This window comes from Anolis carolinensis, chromosome 4, assembly GCF_035594765.1.
Source record: "Anolis carolinensis isolate JA03-04 chromosome 4, rAnoCar3.1.pri, whole genome shotgun sequence".
NCBI lineage: Eukaryota > Metazoa > Chordata > Lepidosauria > Squamata > Dactyloidae > Anolis > Anolis carolinensis.
The window spans coordinates 92,917,297-92,940,279 of NC_085844.1; the positions used below are offsets into that span (position 1 = coordinate 92,917,297).

Here is a 22,983-nt window from a genome sequence, read left to right on the forward strand (position 1 = left end):
CGTTACAGCTTATAAAGATTACTTAAAAGTGGATGAACTGCTTTGAATTTCATATGATTCAAATACTGTAGATAGATATTATATCTGAGTCCAATATAAATAGTCAGGCATGATTTAGGTCAACATCACTTCTTCCCAGCATATTGCTCTGATACAATAATAGCATAGTCCTTTGGTCCATTCCACTATTTGCTTAAAATATTGCTTAGAATATCAGGTACAGAGAGGACAAGGAGAGAAATCTAGATATTGGGCTTGCTGGTAACAAAAGCTTTGTAGCAGAAGGTAAGCTCCAGTTATCAGCAACAATCAGTATTAAGAATGCGGTTGTTGCCGTCAGGATAACTACAGGCTTACCTACTGCCCATCATTCCTGCCCTGGGCCGTGTTCCCTCTGTCACTCTTTAAAGTGGAGCCCCCGCTCAATCCCACCTTGTCCCATTGGTTCCAAAGGAATTCGGGGTTGGGGGGGGGTTTAGGTGGGATGCTGTTTGGGGAAAGCCTTGTCAGTCATCTCTCTCTCCCCTAAGTCTCGTTTTGAGAGAGGAAAACAGGGTTATCATTATTATTATTATTATTATTTATTAATATTATTAATTAATTAATATTATTATTAATAATAATTATTATTAATAATAATTATTATTAATAATAATCACTGGCCAACACACATTTTGGTGTCTCAAATGTTAGCCCTGTTTCTGGGTATCGTTGACCTGCTTAATTCAAAAAATGGCACCAGTTCCCCCCTATCAACTCTATTTTGAGATACAACATATGCCCCCTACTCACCCATAGAAAACCAGGAGAACCATATCTAAGAAAGTAGAGCTGATGCCATCTATCCATTGCCATTTTCTGACTCTGGACAGCACCTGGAACAGGCCTAAAAACCAAAACACAAAGAATAATAATAATAATAATAATAATAATAATAATAATAATAATTATAATTATTATTATTATTATTATTAGAAACACAACAAGATGTGTCCACAGCAGACAGTCTGCTGGCTGTTGTATTGAATCACACGTCGGAAACTTCCCAAGTGTCTAGGACTGTGTGATGTATCAGCGAATAATGTGCGCAGATCCCCGTAAGGTGGCCTTCTGCAGCTGGCAGGTGGTAATTTTGTCAGCGCCGATTGTGTTTAAGTGCAGGCCAAGGTCTTTAGGCGTGAAGATGCTAATAAACAGCTCTTAAAACATGCGAGCTAGTAGGAGAGTCGGGATTGGAAATTCATGGATTGACTTGCCAACCTGATTATGTTGCAAAAGTCACACAGTTTGTCTTTTTTGAAAAGTGTAATCTGATAATTCCATTGAGGTAAAAATACTTGGATGAATTGCCAAGTCATTGGACTTAATAATCTTTTTAGGAAGCTGTAAAGAGGTTAATCCTGATAATCCTTAAAAGCTGCCTGGAAGAAAGTCTTACTGTGCTTTGCAACCATTTGGATTTCAAAGCTGTCTGGAAAGCACTTTATATCCTGATGCAATGCCTTTATTTCAGCCATATTCTAGGCAACAATTTGTTGTCATTTTTAATGATGATGGAGCAGTTTTTGAAATGGTGGGTCTTTTTAATTTAGAGCATTGTTTCAGATGTAAACAAGTGAGATCATGGGGAGTTGGGGGGGGGGAAGTATGCTTCCTTCAATCTTTGCATAAAATGTTCTCACCATGAGTTTTATTTATATTGAAATACAGTACAGTTGAACTGAACAGCTGATTCTTTCTCTTTTTCCTTTGCATCTTCACAGGTGTTGGACATTGGAGATAGCTTAACTATCCCAGACGAGTTCACTGAAGAAGAGAAAAAGACCGGTCAGTGGTGGAAGCAGCTTTTGTCTGGCGGCGTTGCTGGTGCAGTCTCTCGGACGGGCACCGCACCACTTGACCGCCTTAAAGTCATGATGCAGGTGGGTGCCCTTAAGCTTAGCACTCGGGATCCAAAGAGTGAGGACCTTATCACATTGGGATATAATCCGTTTATATCAATATGCGTCCCTTATTTTTTTAGAATTGGATGCATACTCTCCTCATCACACCTGATTATTATGATTCTTATTATTTGAAAATACTGCATTTTGACTCATCACACCATGGAAGGCTGGCTCCTCCCAATCCATTCAAAACACCCTCTACATCATGCTATGACCTTGTAAAATGTATTGTTGCATAGAGATTTTCCTATCACACAAAAACAACGCTTCAGCAATGGAAGAATCCATAGTATTTCAAAAAACATGGTTAGAATTTTGTCTGCAAATAATGCATTTCTGCGATGCTTTGCTGACAGATTCCAACGGAATACTGATGGGATGGGGCAAACATCATGTGATGGGACCCATTTGAAATCATTCTCAAACAGTCTCAGAAACGGAGTATTTCCTAATGTGATAAGGTCCCTACTTTAGACAGGCCTATTCTGAGAGGCCTGGGTTATTAAACCCAGTTGGGCTTCGTAAATCTGAAGATGAAAGTGCCATGTTGTATCACAGATCTTTTCGGGAAATGTTCTGCGTTTCAGTGGCAGTTTTCCCATGCGGCTGAGATGCTAGCTGTGCTCATTCCTAGAATTGGAGGACGTAATATGGTATGCCTCAGGCTTGGATCTCTGCAAGCCTCTCTACTGAGTTTAAAGACTCCAATTAGTCCAAACGAGGGGTTCTTAAACATTTTCAAGCCGTGGAGCCCTTTTTGAAGCAAAGGTTTGTTGTGGAGCACCAAGAAATGTTTATATATTACATTATATATTATACTAGCTGTGCCCGGCCACGCGTTGCTGTGGCGAAGTCTGGTGGTATGGGAAATAAAGTATTGAGGAATTGGTGGTAGTTAAGGTCAAGGGTAAAGGTTTTCCCCAGACATTAAGTCCAGTCGTGTCTTACTCTGGAGGTTGGTGCTCATCTCCATTTCTAAGCCGAAGAGCCGGCGTTGTCCGTAGACTCCTCCAAGGTCATGTGGGATGACTACATGGAGCGGCGTTACCTTCCTGCCGGAGCAGTACCTATTGATGCACTCACATTTGCATGTTTTTGAACTTCTGGGTTGGCAGAAGCTGGAGCTAACAGTGGGGGCTCTCTTCGCTCCCCCAATTCAAACCTGTGGCCTTTCGGTCCAGAAGTTCAGCAGCTCAGTGCTTTAACACGCTGCGCCATCAGGGGATATTATTTCCTAAAGGTTGTGAATATACAATATTTCTGATTGGTTTTTTTTGTTTGTTGGATGCAAGTATGAATTCTGCAATTAGGAAAAATGATTAGGATGTAATGGCCTTGCAGCTTTAAAGCCTGGCTGTTTCCTCCCTGAGTGAATTTTTTGTTGGGAGGTGTTAGCTGGCCCTGATTGTTTCCTGTCTGGAATTCCCTTGTTTTCAGAGTGGTGTTGTTTGCGATATTTTATGTGCTTCTACTGTCTGTGGCCCTGAGAAAACAGAGGATTTTCCAGACTTTGATGATGGGAATACTTTGTTGGGAGGTGTTAGCTGGCCCTGATTGTTTCCTGTCTGGAATACCCTTGTTTTCAGAGTGATGTTGTTTGCGATATTTTATGTGCTTCTACTGTCTGTGGCCCTGAGAAAACAGGATTTGCCAGACTTTGATGATGGGAATACTTTGTTGGGAGGTGTTAGCTGGCCCTGATTGTTTCCTGTGTGGAATTCCCCTGTTTATTTACTGTCCTGGTTTTAGAGATTATATTGTTCTGCATTATTCTATCCCAGTAATTATTTCATATTAAAGGAGAATCTCACTTATCCAACATTCGCTTATACAATGTTCTGGATTATCCAACGCAGTCTGCCTTTTCATAATCAATGTTTTTGTAGTCAGTGTTTTAAATTCATTGTGATATTTTAGTGGTAAATTTGTAAATACAGTACAGTAGAGTCTCACTTATCCAACATAAACGGGCCGGCAGAACGTTGGATAAGCGAATATGTTGGATAATGAGGAATTAAGGATAACCCTATTAAACATCAAATTAAGTTATGATTTTACAAATTAAGCACCAAAACATCATGTTAGACAACAAATTTGTCAGAAAAAGTAGTTCAGTATACAGTAATGCTATATAGTAATTACTGTATTTATGAATTTAGCACCAAAATATCACGATATATTGAAAGCATTGACTACAAAAATGCGTTGGATAATCCAGAACGTTGGATACGCGAGTGTTGGATAAGTGAGACTCTACTGTAAATACTACATAGCATTACTGCGCATGGAACTACTTTTTCTGTCAAATTTGTTGTATAATATGATGTTTTGGTACTTAATTTGTATAACGATTACCTAATTTGATGTTTAATTGGCTTTTCCTGAATCCCTTCTTATTATCCAACATATTCACTTATCCTGCCGGCCTGTTTACATTGGATAAGTGAGACTCTACTGTATATTTCTAATCTTATATTATCTGCTCAGAACTGGATTATATGAGGCCCCTTCTTCACAGCTGTATAAAATGCACACTGAAGTGGATTATATGGCAGTGTGGAGTCAAGATAATCCAGTGCAAAGCAGATAATATAAGATTATAAATGGGTTATATAGCTGTGTTGAAGGGCCTTGAGTCTACACTGCCATATAATCCAGTGCAAATTAGATAATCTGTGGAAGAAGCCTAAGTGAGGCCTAAATCTGCCTGTCCCCTAACTGAAACCTGGCTGTCCCTTGGTTGCTAGGCAACCAAGTGGGCAGAGATTAGCCCTCTAAACTGGCAGCAATTGGATAAAAAAAATTATTGCTCTCCCTCTAATTAGGACTTTATTTTTCTTTTCTTTTTGTTGTATCAACCTTGAGGCGTGGATGATGGGTTGTGTTGTCAAATTTTGAGGTTGGGGGGCCTGTAGTTTTGTTGTTTTGTGAATTGCCGTGATGCCATCACTCTTTTATATATATAGACTAGCTTTGCCCGGCCACGCGTTGCTGTGGCAAAGTATGGTGGTATGGCAAATAAAGTACTGAGGAATTGGTGGTAGTTAAGGTAAAGGGTAACAAATTTGGCAGAAAAAGTAGTTCAATACGCAGTAATGCTATGTAGTAATTACTGTATTTATGAATTTAGCACCAAAATATCACGATATATTGAAAACATTGACTACAAAAATGTATTGGATAATCCAGAACATTGGATAAGCGAGTGTTGGATGAGACTCTACTGTAATTACTACATAGCATTACTGCGCATGGAACTACTTTTTCTGTCAAATTTGTTGTATAATATGATGTTTTGGTGCTTAATTTGTATAACAATTACCTAATTTGATGTTTAATCGGCTTTTCCTGAATCCCTTCTTATTATACAACATATTCACTTATCCTGCTGGCCTGTTTATGTTGGATAAGTGAGATTCTACTGTATATTGATAATCTTATATTATGTGCTTAGAACTGGATTATATGAGGCCCCTTCTTCACAGCTGTATAAAATGCACATTGAAGTGGATTATATGGTAGTGTGGAGTCAAGATAATCCAGTGCAAAGCAGATAATATAAGATTATAAATGGGTTATATAGCTGTGTGGAAGGGCCTTGAGTCTACACTGCCATATAATCCAGTGCAAATTAGATAATCTGTGGAAGAGGCCTGCGGCTTAAGTCTGCCTGTCCCCTGGGCTGAGTTGGTTGCTAGGAGACCAAGTGGGCAGAGATTAGTCCTCTAACTGGCAGCAATTGGATAAAAACAATTATTCCTTTCCCTCTAATTAGGACTTCATTTTTCTTTTCTTTTTGTTGTATCTTACTGGAGCCGTGGATGATGGGTTGTGTTGTCAAATTTCGAGGTTGGGCGGCCTGTAGTTTTGTTGTTTTGTGGGTTGCCCTGATGCCATCACTCTTTTATATATAGAGATTGTAAATAATGTATATATATCAGGCATGGGCAATATTAAAATCGCTCCACTGGTTGCCAATTAGTTTCCAGGCAAAGTCTGAAGTGTTGGTTTTGACCTTTAAATGTCCTACATGATTTGGGTCTAGCTTGTCTGAAGGATCACTTCCTCCTATACAATGCGCCCTGGACACTTAGGTTCTTTGGGGGACATTTATTGCAACCGACCAGAACTCCTCGACTGCCAGCTGTCATCCAGAAGACTTTTTGTCTGTGAAATATCCTTCTGGGAGAGATTTGACAATTTTATTTATTTCATGTCAAAAGCATTGTACAACAAATACATTTCAAATAATGGACATTTTTTTTAAAAAGGAAATCACTAGCAACTAAATAGTTTTGGACCAAAAGCGGGCAACAGCAACCACATTGTCTGTAGCTTTAAACAACTCCTCCTCCGTACATGAGGCAGGGCATTGTGGGCAAGCATACATATGCTGAGTTGTTTGTTCAGCTCCACAGTCACACAAGGTGGAGGATTCCTCCAGGTAGTGCCACCTTGCCAAGTTGTCTTTAGATCTGCCCACTCCACTTCTGAGTCTGTTCAGGGGCTTCCAAGTTGCCCATTCTTGGTTTGCCCCTGGAGGAAGACCCTCGTGGGGGGCCATCCAGTTAGAATTGCCAGGTTCAGCTGCCCAGAGGGACACCCTTGCTGCTGCTCGAGGAACATCAAGAGGAGTGGTGGTTCTCATGAAGCCCTTCCTTGATTTGAGTCTGGTGGGAGGAGGGTGATAGCCATGCAGTGGGTGGCTTTCACAATGTTCGACCTTTTTTCATTTCATTGACAACTAAACTTGCCATCTGAATTTTAAAAAGAATTCAAGACTTGTTTCTTTTTGCTAATTTATTTAGTCAGTTTTAAACTATGAATTTTAAATTGACAGTTTGTCGGTATGAATGATTTTAATGTGTGTTTTAGTCTTTTGTTTTTGTGAATTTAATTTATATGTTTCGAATGGTTTTATGCTTTTAGTTATCTATTATGTTTTACCTTTGGTTTGTATTCTGCTTTGAGTCTTAAGCAGGTAAGAAAGAAAAGTTGTTGTTGTTGTTATAATTATTATTATTATTGACACAACGACATTGTATGACACAGCAAACAAGATAGATATGCTGGATTTCGTATCACAAAATCACAAGTCGAACACTTCCCAAACGTTTAGGACTGTGTGATGTATTTTCGGATGATGCGCGCAGATCCCAGTAGGGTGGCCTTTTGCAGTTGGCAGATCGTGATTTTGTCAATGTCTATTGTTTCCAAATGCCGGCTGAGATCTTTTGGCACGGCACCCAATGTGCCCATCACCACCGGGACCACCTGCACTGGTTTCTGCCAGAGTCTTTGAAGTTCAATCTTGAGGTCCTGTTAGCGGCTGAGTTTTTCCTGTTGTTTTTCATCAATGCGACTGTCACCTGGGATGTTGACATCAATGATCCAAACCTTTTTCTTTTCCACAACTGTGATGTCTGGTGTGTTGTGTTCCAGAACTTTGTCAGTCTGGATTCGGAAGTCCCACAGTATCTTTGCGTGTTCATTTTCCATTACCTTTGCAGGTTTGTGATCCCACCAGTTCTTTACTGCTAGGAGGTGGTACTTGAGGCATAAGTTCCAATGAATCATTTGGGCCACATAGTTGTGCCTCTGTTTGTAGTCTGTCTGTGCAATTTTCTTACAGCAGCTGAGGATATGATTGATGGTTTCGTCAGCTTCCTTGGAATGTCTGCATTTACTATTATTATTATTATTATTATTATTATTATTATTATTATTATTATTTTAGAAGTGTAAATCCAAAATTCACTAGGAACTTATTGTAAGGTCTTTGAGCAGGTAGTTTTTCTTTTTTTTCATGATGTGTTGAATTTATTTTGAAAGAAACCTCCATAAACAACGAATGAATTAATGAACAGAAAACAAAGAGCCTACTCTTACTTTGAAGTGTCTGTTAGTCTTAATGATTATGAAGATGAAGTCATACCAAGATAGAGGAATTGTGCATATAGAACCCAACTATCCGAATGAAGGGAATGCATAGACTGTGGCTTGCCATGTAGTCTGATGCCAACTCAAGAGTGTGCTTCCTTTGAGTTCCTTGATGTCCAAGAAACCATGTTTTGAAGAAATTATGTATTTTTCATTCCAGGGCCTGCATTATCTTAATCAGATGTTTTCAAGACAGAATCAAAAAGTGCTCAATGGACAGATGTAATAAATATCTATGTTCATAATGAGGGAGAAGGCTGCACCCAAGTATTTTCCTTCCCCAGCCTGTGCAATTTTTCTTTGGTGGGCTTTGTAGTTGGAATGAAGTGAGAGCTGAACAACATGGAGAGATTGGGGCCAGTTTGGGCCAAAGGCCTCAGTTGTATAAGATTATGAATTACAATTCTTTATCTACAACTCCTCCATGCTGAAACATTAAGATATTTGACACATCTTGCTACCTATTGCCAATACTTCGATTTCTCTGCTTTTAACAAGCCATTACTTGGTTTCTAACTTTGTTCAGCAAAAGTGGTTTCATCAGTTTACTTATTATTTGGAACAACAACCAAGAAGACTAGGCTTTGCAGATTGCAGTGGTTTCCTGAAAAATCAGGCTGGTGTGGGATATAATATATGTCCTGTATTTTTATGCTCACATGCTCAGTTTGGGATGCTTTTGAATACCCCCCCCCCCTTTTTGCCCCACCCACTGAATATTTTTAATTGTGGTTTAATAAGTGAGCATGATCAATGCAGATTGTTTCTATAGAACTCAAGGTCCAACAATAAGCCCTTTTGAATAATGAAGCAAAGGAAGGAAGAGTGTGAATTAATGGATTATTCTATTGTTCCTATGGGTGGCAGACTAGAATGTGTGTGTATGTGTGCGTGTGTGTGTGTATATATATATAAATATAAAATATACAGCCATAAATATAAAATATACAGCCATCCATGTATGCTACATTCTTCACTCAAGGAGAGCTTGCTTACCCTCTTTCCCCAGGTCTTTCCTCACTCAGAATTGTTCATCCTTAAGCCACTGAAAATTCAAAATAAACAATGTAGAAGAATGGGAAATTTCATTTTTATCTTCCTTTTTAAGATTGCAGTGGGGAAAGGTAAACATGGAATCTTGTAGGGATATCTCTTTTCTTAAAACACAAAATAACTTTATTGTTGCTGAAGCTTTTCATCTTGATCTTGATTAATTCTTGATCTTGATTAATTCTTGATTAACATCTTGATTAATCCTGTTTTCTTTTTTTGTGATAACTGCGTAGGTTCATGGTTCAAAAGGGAAAATGAACATAGCAGGTGGTTTGCAGCAGATGGTGAAAGAAGGAGGAGTCCGTTCTCTCTGGAGGGGAAATGGTGTTAATGTTGTTAAAATTGCACCTGAAACAGCTATCAAGTTCTGGGCATATGAACGGGTAAGATGTTAAATCAAGGCAATTGGCACTCAATGGAAGAAGCCAGCTGGGAAAAAAGTTCCATAGAAGATGTGATGCTACTTTATTCATCTATTTTTATTATTATTCCTTTAAAAAGGAAACACACACTGAGCAATTTATATTAAAGTTTTATGGGACTTAACACACTAAAGTGAGTGCTGTGAGCTTAGCTGTGTGCAGTGACTTAACTCCTACTTCCGATTCTGTGATGGCATGCATGTTAAGTCCGTCTTAGGTCACATACTGGACTCTTGCAAGGTCAGCATCCACTGACTTGTAGTAAGATGTCCTCAGAGCTATATTTACCTCTAAATCAGCTTTGTGGGCTATGTAAAGGCCCAACCCTCTTCTAGGAGAAAGTGTCTTCCCATGATGAAACTCCAAGCACTTTAACTTGCCTTTGCTTTTTCTGATTTTTTGTGTGTAATGAGTGACTTGAGAAACTGCAAGTCGCTTCTGGTGTGAGAGAATTGGCCATCTGCAAGGACATTATCCAGGGGACACCCAGATGTTTGATGTTTTACCATCCTTGTGGGAGGCTTCTCTCATGTTCCTGCATGGGGAGCTGGAGCTGACAGAGGGAGTTCACCTGCTCTCCCCGGATTCGAACCGCTGACCTGTCGGTCAGCAATCCTGCCGGCACAGGAGATTAACCCATTACGTCACTGGGGGCTCCAGCTTTTTCTGATAGCGATGTTCTCTTTAAAATAGAAAATTCCAACATAGAAAGCAATAAAAGATTCCTTCAAGTTAAACTGGTTATCGGCCTTTCCTACAAGTTTTTCAGGATGAAATACAAACGTCTAACAAGACAATTTTAAACAGTTAATATTAACTTTACATTTTGTTAGTATTGGCATCTTTGTCCTATGTATTTGAATATAAGTATTTTAAAGATATCGTATTTTATCTTCATGTTTAACTAAGGTGTACCCCACCTTGAGCTATGAGTAAAGTGGGTAACAAAATTTATTCTTAGTATTATTATGATGTTTGTTTATACCCCTCTTTTTTTTCCACAAGGGGACTCAAAGAAGCTTACATTAAAAACATTTCAGTAAAATGTAAAATCTACAAATATATAAACATTAAAACAGAATTAAATATCATGGGTTTTTAAAAATTAGTAAAAATCAATAAATACATATTCAAACTAAAAACCACAACAACCCCTGACTTAATCTTAAGAAACATCTTCTTTAAAAGCCTGTCTGAATTAAATCATTTTCCCCTTCCAGCATTTTAGAAAATTGGCTATGGAGACAGACGCTGCCCCAGTATCTATCAGTGGGAAAATAAGGGTTTGGATTTTCTGCCAAAAACCTAGAATACAATTCACTACATTGCCTTGGATTTTATATCCAAATGGCCTTAAACATAAGTTTGTAATATTTAGTTTTGGACTAAGTCTACAACTTTAAACTTCTGTTGTTGGTGCTTCTGTTTCCATGTTTGAGTGAACAATACACCTGCCATGGATCATATATTGGAGAAGTAGCTCTTGTGTAGTATACAATTATCTCACCACAATAGCCTACAAAAACAATTCTGGCGTTGCAAGCTATAACTTATATATATATTTAATTAATATGCATATTTTAAACCAATAATTTTTCACTTTCTTACATGTCCACTACATATGAAAAAGTTACCTTCCTTATCTTGACAGCCCCAGCATTGATTTGAAATGTTCTTAGACATTTTGACAACTAATTTGGAGTTAGATATCATCTATACATCATCTTATACACATTCTCTTTTAAATTGTTAATTAAAGGTTTTATCTTTCATCCACATTTTTTCTTATGTCCCTATTTGGACATAGTGCCTCAAATTCAGTATCCACATTATCAGCTTGTCATATGGAGCATCTTTTGCCCACCCCTGTATGGCTTGTGTGCATGCTATTATTATATTGTAAGCAGTGTGCAACCATATGGCGTATTCAATAACCTGCTGAGTATCTTTGTTTTTTAAATTCTCAGTATAAGAAGATGTTTGTTGATGAAGATGGAAAGATCGGGACTATGCAAAGGTTTATATCTGGTTCCCTGGCTGGGGCAACTGCACAGACTTCTATTTATCCTATGGAGGTAAGTATTCGATTTTTTTTGCTCTGTTTGTAAAACCCAGATTTAATGCATGTCTTTTTGAGAAGCAGCCCTTTGTAGAAAAAGCAGTCAGAGTGGTGTGCTTTTTCACCAGTTAACTCATCGTTGAGCAAAGAGAGACATTGCCGTGAAGCCTTCTGCTACACAGACAATTTAGATTAGCATTTGGAAAAGTGACTTAAAAAAGAAACAGAATTCATCAGCCCATCAAGGCCACCCAGATATCAGGGGTGCCTGGCCACATCCCCATCTCTATCATGAATCTAGCCATAGCACCAGTGAAGTTGGATCACTTGGCTGGAGCCATGACTAACCTCAGATGTTTTCTCATCTCCTTAGGTGTTAAAGACCAGACTGGCTGTGGGTAAAACGGGACAATACTCTGGAATGTTTGACTGTGCAAAGAAAATTCTCAGAAAAGAAGGTGTGATGGCCTTTTACAAAGGTTATATTCCCAATATTTTGGGCATAATTCCTTATGCTGGCATAGACCTGGCTGTTTATGAGGTGAGTTGCAGAGCTTGACATGTCTCATGACAATAGAGGCTGGCAACCTGTTGGTGACACACACAGATATAAGTTGCAATGCTTATGGGGAGTGATTTTTTTAACACGTGGGACTGTTGTGTATGCTGCAGCAAGGCAACATGTGAATGCTTTTTAGCTCAACGCATTGCCTTTGCTCATTGCACTCTGTAGTTGCCAATGGATTGTTAGATATGTACAAAGGACTACACTGGCCAACATACATTTTGGTGCCTCAAATATTAGCCCTGTTTCTGGGTATATTTGACCTGTTGATTGTCACACCTCAAGTTAGCTTCACCTTGCTAAAGACACCAGGCTGCACACAGATCGTAGTCTTTTGTAGTTTATTAGGAAATAAGGAAAAGGTAGTTCATAAAAGATAAAAATTCAGTTCCAAAAGATAGTTACAAAAACAAGGCTGTAAGAACAAACCCGTGGAAACATTAGGCATGAAGCAAGGCTTCTTTAAAACGAAGCCAAAGTCCCATAAACGAGGATACATCTAGGCTATAAGATAATACAGGAAAGTAGACTTAGTTCTTGATTCAAGCAAGGAAATTGCTTTGATGAAGATTTCCCTCTCAGCAGATTGTTTTAATAGCATACCATGAAGGCATTTCTTTGCCCTTTGACCTCCCTCTTATTTGCTATTCTGAGACTTCTGCGCTACCCCCGAAATTCCTAACGACCAGCCCGATTTAGAGAAGCGGCCTCATCGCTTTCAAGGTCACAGGGCTCGTTAGTGTTATCAGGCTGAGGCTGGGAGCTACTCTCCCTTTCTGCTTCTTGCACCTGAAAACCATAATCAGTAACAACATCATTTCTTCCTGTGGGAAAGCCTCCCTGCTCCTCATCACAGCAGGGAGATCCCATAATTCCCATAATCCCCATCAGAGTCCTCTTGAAACTCATCCTGAACCTGAATCCCATCATCTTGAAACTGCATCCCAGAATCCTCATCAGAGTCACACAAAGGCTGAGTCACAATACTGATTCCAAAAATTGCACCAGTTTTCCCCTATCAGCTCTAGTTTTTGAGATAACGAACATATGCTATATATTGGACGTCATCTGCTCTCCCATAGAAAATCATGATAACCATATCTAAGAAACTTGGAGCTGATGCAGTCTGTCCAATGCAATTTTTAGAATCAGCACCCTAAATAACCCCAAGAAAAAAAGACACCAAGAATGTTGTTGTTGGAATGTCGATCCACCTATATTGTGCTATATGATATGCTGTATAGTGGTTGCATATTGTAATTCTGCTAAGGATATTTACAGTATGTTGAAGTGATGTAGGGTTTTATATAGATGTCCATTGGGGTGGAAAACCGGATCCCTAAGACTCCAAAAAATTATAGATGCCGTCCTTATTGGAAATGTGTTACATAATCATATAGCAGAGGCCTTTCTCTGTGGTGTCATGTGAGATACAGAGAGCAAAGTCCCTCCAAAGGGATGCACCTTGTACTTGCAGTGTAATCTTTTGGGTATCCGATATTAGTATATGTCACATGAACAAAATATCCTTGCAATTACAGTATAATATTGTGTTTTTGGCTTGTTGGGTAAGTGACGTTCACTGGGGAATACCAGGTTTTCCAAAAATTTTGGACTTCTCAGAAGCAGAGGTCAGTGGCAGCATAGATCATAGATCAAGAGGAACTTTTGTCTAAAAACATCTGGAGAGTAGAGGTTCTCTACCCATAGTGATGTTGTTGCATTATATCTTTTCCTTGTCTTTATGTATCTGTCAGCACTTGGCTATTGTCTTGCTCTTCCACATCTTCCCTCTAAGGCCCTTTCCATATTACCCCTATATTCCAGGATCTGATCCCAGATTTTGTCACTTCAACAAACATCATTCTAACCCCATCGAGTTGAGGGCTGGAAACAGATGAGCCATTTTTCCAGTGATGAAGGCAGTCTTAAAGATGGGCCTCTGCTTGGGATGAATGTTCTCACCCCAACATCATTCCTGGTGAACTTGTTTTCCAGACAGGTTAAGGTCTAGGTTGGATGGGTCCATGCTGTAGATCCTTCTAATGTCCCACCTGATAAGGCAGGTAGTTCCCATTCCTTCTGTTAAGAGACTTCCCCCACATCTTGAAGCCTCACTTTCCGATCACTTGCTGTTTTGCAAATTACAGACAAGTTGCATTAATTCAACAAGGAGTTTTGTCTTTCATCTTCTTGCCTACAAGGCTTGTTTGGGATTGCTTACGCGCATAGGTGTGGTCCCAAGGATGCCCTCCTTGAATCACTTTTGAATTGATGAAAAAACTTTTGGCTTTATCACACATTTAAAATTTACGAGGGTGTGTATCATGTTGTTTATGATTTTCAGAGGCCAAAATGTGTTTTCAAGCTAAAATAACCTGGGTTCTACTTTTCTACCGATTGCAGTTTCTGACAGCGTTCTAGGCCCTAACCTGTCAGATTAGTGGGTGCTTCTGGATTTCCATCAAACATGAGGATAGGAGGATGGACTGAGTTGCACTCAAGTGGAAGTGATGCCATTGCCCAGTGTCCTTATTGCTGGCACTTACTAGAGTGCCACTGCTTCCACTATTGTTGCTCCTTAATAAATTGGTTCATCCACCTGCCCTGGACTTAAACATTAGGGCGGCGCAAACATGGTTTGTGTTTCTAATTTTGGGTGCCCCCTGCCCTGTTTTTGGGAAGATTCCAGGAGATTTGGAGGGGAGCCGCTTGGATTCGTAATTCGGGATCCAGTTCCATTTCTGTTTCTGGAGGAATCTTCCTGAAAACAGAAGGGGGAGCACCCGAAATTTGAAATGAAAACAATAGATTTTTGCTATTCTTCACACCCCTAAAACATGATCCCTTCTGGTACCGGCTTTCATTTTAGGGCCTTCTATAGTGCTGCATTGTATTGCCTTGGAGGGAAGGGGTCTCAAGGTATTTGAAATGACCAAATTGTGAAAACAAATACATGTCCAAGCCCTTGATGGTGTCAAAGTATACTTCTGTTCACTTACCACAATATATATCTTATCAGGCATTGAAGAAGACATGGCTAGAAAAATATGCAACTGACTCAGCCAACCCTGGAGTGCTTGTATTGCTGGGATGTGGTACTTTGTCCAGTACCTGTGGCCAGTTAGCCAGTTATCCTCTTGCCCTTATCCGAACTCGAATGCAGGCGCAAGGTGAGTATTGCCCTTGTACTACAGGAACTATCTAGAATAACTTTTTAAGCATTTTAGCCAATATTTCTCACCAAAAGTCTGGTCAGAGTTCCCTTTCTTTTCTAGTACAGTGTTCCCTCACTACTTCTCAGTTCACTTTTTGCGGATTTGCTGTTTTGCGGTTTTTCAGTAAACTCTAAAAGAATATTATAAATCATAAAAATGTACAATTTACAGCCTAAGGAAGGGAGGAAGGAGAAGGCGAAGGGAGAGAAAAGGAGTCCAAGTGGCAACAGGAGGAGAAGGAGGTGATTTATCAACACATGATTGGTTGATAAAGACTTAAAATAGTGTATAACTACTAAAATAATGTGTAAATATTAAAATAAATATAGTGTCCCTACTTTGCGGATTTTCACTTATTGCGGGTGGTCCTGGAACGTAACCCCCGCAATAAGTGAGGGAACACTGTAGATTCTTCTTCAGACAACTGCCATCAGTAATCACACCACTTGTCAAAACTATCCCATGCAATGAAAATATTACAAAAAGAGATGTAATTCTCACCGTTTACATATATACTGTATATGACAAATAGCCAGGTGAAAAGATCTCTGCATGCACCACACATCTTTAGTGAAAATATTACAAAAAGAGATGTAATTCTCACCGTTTACATATATACTGTATATGACAAATAGTTAGCCAGGTGAAAAGATCTCTGCATGCACCACACATCTTTAGTGTCTCAGGGAGAAGTTGTAAAAACATTTCTTGTTTTTGTTTGTAGAAAAGAAATGTATAGCCAGTCTTCCACATTAGCTTTGATTAGGGGCACAGGATCTCTGCAAAAGTGGAAAAACAAATAAAAAATCTGCAATTTTTGTAACCCAGAAGGAATCTCTAGATCCTTCACTGTGCCTCTGTGGTTAACCTCCAAAATAAGTTGACCACAAAGTTGCACTACAGAATCTAGTGATTCTTAAAGAGAATATTTTAATGAAATCCATAGAAGTCAAACCTGCAGAAATTTTTATGTTGAGCCTCGCATGCAATCTGATGCAGATACAGAAGAGAGATTTGCTATCTCATTCAGAACTGTTTGTATAAAGATAATTTCTTAAAAAATCCCCTTGCCTTAATAAATTTGTTTTATTGAGAGTATTACTTATTTTCTAACTTCCTTCACATAGCTTTCAAGGAAGCCTAATGATGCACGTAATGGGAAGAAATAATTTTTTGAGGAGGTGTTACTTTTTAAATGTCACATTAATTTAAATAATGCTAAGATAAATTCAGAGGATGCTGTGGTTTTTAATGTTGAATTTCTTTTAATGGTTTTTAGCTGGGAATTTTAAAATACTGTTTATATTTAATCCTGTTTTAATGTTTGCTTATTTGTATATTTTAAATTGTTATCTGACGCTTTTATGTTAAGCTGCTTTAAGTCCTCTTCAGGGGAGATAAAGCCGGGTATACATTAAAAAAAAAAATGGAGCCTCTGGTGGCTCAGTGTGTTAAAGTGCTGAGCTGCTGAACTTGCAGACCGAAAGCCCCCAGGTTCAAATCCGGGGAGCGGAGTGAGCGCCTGCTATTAGGTTCCAGCTTCTGCCAACCTAGCAGTTCGAAAACATGCAAATGTGAGTAGATCAATAGGTACCGCTCCAGCGGGAAGGTAACGGCGTTCAAAAATGCAGTCATGCCGGCCACGTGACCTTGGAGGTGTCTACGGACAACCCCGGCTCTTCGGCTTAGAAATGGAGATGAGCACCAACCCCCAGAGTCGGACACGACTGGACTTAACGTCAGGGGAAAACTTTACCTTTACCTTATACATAAAAATAATTCTTTGTAGTTTGATTTTTAGATACTAGAATTTAAAGATCGAACTGCAAAGACTCTGGCCCAAGCCAATAAAGGTGGTGCCAGTGGTGATCGGCACACTGGGTGCTGTGCCTAAAAACGTTGGCCAGCACTTAAAAACAATTGGCGTGGACAAAATCACCATCTGTCAGCTGCAAAAAAAGTCACCCTACTAGGATTTGTATGCATTTTTCGCCTATACATCACATAGTCCTAGACACTTGGAAAGCCAGCATAATGATCTTGTTTGCTGTGTACTAATCTTGTTGTGTATCAAATAATAATAATAATAATACAGTACAGTCTCGCATATCCAACATAAACGGGCCAGCAGAACGTTGGATAAGCCAATATGTTGGATAATAAGGAGAGATTATGGAAAAGCCTATTGAACATCAAATTAGGTTATGATTTTACAAATTAAGCACCAAAACATCATGTTATACAACAAATTTGACAGAAAAAGTAGTTCAATACGCAGTAATGCTATGTAGTAATTACTATATTTACGAATTTAGCACCAAAATATCACGATATATTGAAAACATTGACTACAAAAATGCGTTGGATAATCCAGAATGTTGGATAAGCGAGTGTTGGATAAGTGAGACTCTACTGTAATTATATTTTAAGTAAAAGTCTCTCTCTTTTCTCCCCCCCCCCTTTTCTTTCCTAGCCATGGTGGATGGTGGCCCTCAGCTCAATATGGTTGCTCTATTCCAAAGAATAATTGCTCAGGAAGGACCTCTGGGACTTTATAGAGGCATTGCTCCTAACTTCATGAAGGTGCTTCCTGCCGTCAGCATCAGTTATGTGGTCTATGAGAAGATGAAGGAGAACCTGGGAATAGCGTGAAAGAAGGGAGCAAAGTGAGAGGTCATTATGGAATATGTACACCAAAAGCAACCTTATTGGATGCAAAATTTATCTATGTTTACAACTGTCCCCTTGTAAAGATTCTGGGGGAAAAAATCTACGTTTGCAAATATCCGCACACATGAAACAATCACGAACCCGGTACCTTAAAAAAGACACTCCTTCGGTTCCCTAATCCTCAACCATGAAGAAATGTTTCATTGCACATTCAGCTGCATGCTGGAAGATCCCCACCTTTAGTCAAGTAAATTGATTTTTCTCATCTCCCTAAAACATGTTTGGGGAGGCTAAAGATAATATAAGAAATGGTATCTTCATTCAGAGAATTATGACACCCCTTACATACCAAAGACAAAGGTGAGGTGATTGTACCTTTGCTTTTCTAGTCTTCTAATGGGAAAAATTGAGATAATAAAAATGACATTACAAGTTTTTCTTAAAAAGGTTTTTAAGCTCTGTTAAATAACATGATAGGAATAGAGATGGGAAGGGCTGGGAAAAAAATTAGAAACATTGGGGGGAAAACAGTTTATTCCCATTTTTTCCAAAGTCATTTTTTCCCAGAAAAACTGAAAAAAAAGTGTGTAGAAACAAAAAGTCTGAGAAACCTTTCATTAAGGTCTTCATGTTATATAGTTTAAATACCATGTAATAGATATTTTATTTATCATTAGAATAGAACATATTTTACACACCTTTCAATTTTTCTGGAAAAAATGGCTTTAGAAAAAAACAGGAAAAAAAATCCAAAATTTTTCTATTTTTTTTCCAGGCCTTCCCATTTCTAGATAGGAACCCATGTAAATGTTTAGTTATTAGATATGTAATTCATTCCTCCCATTAGTTAAAATATTGAGAGAAATTGGGTACGGCCTACTGGGAACAACTTTACTTGGTGTGTTGGTAAGGTGAAGTTAATGTGAATTGGATGGCTGTTTTTTTCACCCATTTCTAATGATTTCTGGGCAATTTAAACACAGTGTGGTCCTGGTCCATCTAAAATTAGTATTTTATTAAATCACAATATGCAATCACAATTAAGTCTGATTTGCCTCCACCGAACTTGGTTGGAACTGACTGGCAGAACACTTTATTGGGAAGCAGCTTCATTGGTCAGAGATTTCAATTCCATTTGAGTACACATATTTAGTTCCTTATGGGTTAATTTCAATATAACACGTGTAAAAGCTCAAGCAAAATGCAAAGATGTCCTTGAGACTGACTGCTATTTGCTTCAGTATCCTGGCCTTTGGGGGGAATTACGCTTTATTGTTCCAGATCTCCCTTGTAATTTCAAACCCTGTGATAATATTACTTTGAGCTAATGATTCATTACACATTTATTGTATTAATGGGAATGCTGATTATGTGAGAGGCTGACAAATACAATTCACACCAAGAATAAGAGTGACGTACTTTCTACAGAAACCATTATTTTGTCTTTTTGAAAATGGCATTGGAAAGCTGCCTATCTTTCCTCTTGAACCCAAAAATTACATATGATTTTGGCTGAGAGAAAGAAGTTTACTGATCGTGTGGAAAGTTGTAGGAACATTCCCATCAAGGTGTCACATTTACTAAAATTATTGTAAGCAACGGCTAGCCAAGTCATAAGCCTATTGATCAGACCACAGATGCATAAAAAAGTTTAGGATGAAAAAACTGTCCTTTGTAACCTATTGAGATTTTTAAATGAATGAATATTTTAAAATTAATTTTAAAAGTGTCTGCGAACTGAAATGAAAGACTATGGTTGTTGCACGTTGAATGATATTTATACATATCACTGAAAACTAAATTACATATGGACCTTGGATATTAAAATATGTGGCTTTTCTTTAAGATATAATTAATCTTCCCAACCTTAGAACACGGTCCATGAGTGAGTATGATATGGAAAACCACATTTCAGGGATTAGTTTGGGTGGTTTTTTCGAGCTTCTAAGGCTGATTCTATGATTTAGGTTGCATGTTACACAGAAGCTGTGTTGTTGTCCTTTTGAACAAACCTATTTTCTTGTCCCAGAGGAATTAGTCAAATGAGGAACTAATTATTTCATGCCATCATGTATGCAACCCGCACGGACAGATGCAGTATATACAGGGTAAATAGTAACTGTTTACTCATTTGTGACTGCTCTTTCCAATGATCACAATTTTCAAAAAATGTAAGTTGGCTTCTCCAATTCATACCACCACCCCCTTTTTGTGATTGTATGCAGCAGATGTTTTATACTACAATCTGTTTCTAGGAACAGCCTAGATCAGAACATACTTGTTATGGCTGTTTTGCTCCATGCATGTCTTTTGCAGTCCATCCCAAGATTAATGGGTTGGTCTTAGATATTTATGTCAATAATCTGCTTTTGCCTGATAAACACTCCTTTCCATATGTGGGAACTAAAAAAAGATAAAGAAAAGTTGAGTGCTGTTAATATGGACTTCTTCTCTGATGCTGTTTTTTTCTGAGTTTTCGCCAAAGAAAGTTTCTTGGGACGCAAGTGATCAAGACTACAGATAAATAAAAATAAAATCCACCAGTGGGTTGGCATAGAGAGCAAAAGTTATTTCTGCAAACAGTACACTTTACAAAAGAACCCACTTTTAAGATTGCAGGGTAAAACTATGAGCACAATCTATGAAGCAAACTTTAAAGTTCTTATTCTTTCCAGTGGGGTTTGGATGGGTTGTGCCCAGTGGACTGTGGTCAAGACAACCTTTTTAGATTGGATCCTGTCTTGTAGAAACATTGAGTTTTTACATTGAATCAAAACCAAAGAATTGTTTAAGTAAAGGCTTAATACAAGGTGCCGTCCCTCCTTTACAACTTTGCTTTTAATGTCTTTGGTTTTTTGGTGCATTTTCTTTTCTACGTTTTTGCTTTCACCTTTGAAATATTTGTTTTGCATACATTTCTAAGTGGTGTGTGAACAGGTTTCAGTATATTTTCTTGTAAAAGTGCCCTTATGAAAATGTTAGGGTTGGCGATGTATTTTTTATTTTTGAAAGAATGAGAATGAGACAGTGCTGTCAGTGTGATTGCTTTACTTGGTGCCTACATTGGGATGGGTTCTAATTGTGTATGCTTTGGTGAGTTATTCAATGAAAGCAAAGCTGATCGCCTTTTGTAAACCTATCTATCATACGTGTTTATAATAAATGCGGTTTTGTAATAACACTGGTAAAGTTCTTTTTTTAAAGTTGTTGACTATGTTGTTGGCAAGGCACTGCACTTGCATCTTACTTTATTTATTTGATTTAAATCCTTCCCAGAGATATTCAACATTATGTATATAATGTCAGGGGTCCTCCCCAAAAGACACTTGGGATTCCTCTGGGTTTGCAGTCACAGACACGAGTGTCACGACCCAGGCTACAGAGCACCAATAACCATACGCAGAAGCCAGAATCTATCTAATATCTTTATTAAGGAAATATATAAAGTTAGTAAAAGCAAATGTAAAAGATAGTCCAGAAGCAGACCTTTCAGGAAAGGTCAAAATTAGTCCAAAGAAATAATGTCCAATATGAAATATTAAGGTCCAAAGTTGTAATCCAATAACCGAAACACTCACTTTGCCAAGCAAAGTGAGGGGAGATGACAAGGTCCTTTAGTCCATAAAACTTGAGCGTGGCTAGGAAATAACTTGATCTTGAACGTGGAACAAGGTAACTAAGAACAAGAACAAGGTCCGTGGAATAACTTGATAAATCCGTGGAACAAGGCAAGGATTGATCCTGGGAAACTAGGCAAAGTCCGTAGATAAACAAGGCTGGAAAGCAAGGCGAAGGCTGGATAGCAAGGCAAGGCTTGAGCAGGAGCGAGGCTTGAACCGGAGCGCGCTGTCCAGACACAACTCGCTCCGTAGGCTGACGAATTGACTCCGCGAAGTTGCTACACGGGCAAAACACCTATATAGAGTCCAACTTTCTCACCAAAGCGGTTCTCTGGGAATCAGAAACGAAAGCTAAACTCTGAGACCAGATGTTAAACTCCTTAAAGATTCTCACGAGAACCAGTGTTAATTGGCAACATTCTTAGCTGCTATCCTCGCACTCCTGCGCGAAGCTGAATCCAAACTTCTCTGTTGTTTACAAAACTCCCGGCGCAAGAACACGGGAGAAGTAGGCTCTGGGGTTGTTTGACATACTTCTGGGGCACAACTTTCTTGCAGGTGCAAGGTTCCCAGATCTGCCTGGGAAAGATCTGGCTGAGAGGAAACCAGTTCAGACTGGGAAGGTAAAAAACCCAAGTTTTCATCTTCATCAGGAATTACAATGTCCTGAGCAGGACTACAAGGCCCATGGTTCATCACACTATCCCCCTCCTCAAGGCCCCTCCCAAACTGGGGCCCTCTCCCCGAGGCGCGAGGTCGCGGTTTGGTGGGATAGGTCAGATGAAAGCGACGGGTTAGATCAGGAGCATGGACTGTGGAGGCGTCTTCCCAAGAGCGTTCCTCAGGCCCAAAACCCACCCAGTCAATGAGATATTGTAGGCGGCGGCGATGAAAGCGAGAATCCAGAATGTCCTCAACCTCGAACTCCTCCTCCCCATTCATCAAAACAGGAGGGGGGGCCGGTTGGTCTGTATCAGGACGCACACCATCCGCCGGAAGGAGCAGGGAACGGTGAAACACTGGGTGGATGCGCATTGAACGCGGAAGTTGGAGTTTGAAAGTCACGGGGTTTAATTGCGCCACCACTGGATAGGGGCCGATGAAACGGGCATCTAACTTCCGGCAAGGGCGGTGGGAGGGCAGAAAGCGAGTGGACAGAAAAACCCGATCTCCTACCTTGATTTCAGGGCCCGGCTGGCGGTGTTTGTCAGCGTGGCGTTTATAGTCCTCTTTGGCTTGGTCCAGTTGCTGGAGCAAAAGTTGTTGCACCGCTGTGAGTTCCTGCAGCCAATCCTCTGCTGCGGGAACTTCTGAAGTTTCAATGACAGGGGGAAAGAAACGTGGATGGAAGCCGTAGTTTGCAAAGAACGGCGTTTCTTTTGTAGAAGCTTGAACTCCATTATTGTAGGCAAACTCAGACAGTGGTAACAGAGAAGCCCAATTGTCCTGTTGGTAGTTTACATAACAGCGAAGATACTGCTCCAAAGTGG

At 39.3% G+C, this 22,983-nt stretch overlaps 1 protein-coding gene across 1 annotated transcript in view; it reads left to right on the forward strand.

Annotated features, from left to right (window-relative positions):
• The window catches only part of slc25a24 (solute carrier family 25 member 24), a 39,029-nt gene extending 17,977 nt beyond the window's left edge, over positions 1–21,052 (forward strand). The window contains exons 5-10 of the mRNA XM_062980803.1: positions 1,764–1,922; positions 9,173–9,322; positions 11,329–11,436; positions 11,794–11,961; positions 15,008–15,158; positions 17,677–21,052. Coding sequence (XP_062836873.1) covers positions 1,764–1,922; positions 9,173–9,322; positions 11,329–11,436; positions 11,794–11,961; positions 15,008–15,158; positions 17,677–17,855 — 915 coding nt within the window. The 3' untranslated portion in view covers positions 17,856–21,052. The remainder of the gene's footprint in view (positions 1–1,763; positions 1,923–9,172; positions 9,323–11,328; positions 11,437–11,793; positions 11,962–15,007; positions 15,159–17,676) is intronic.
• The last annotated feature ends 1,931 nt before the right edge of the window (positions 21,053–22,983 follow it).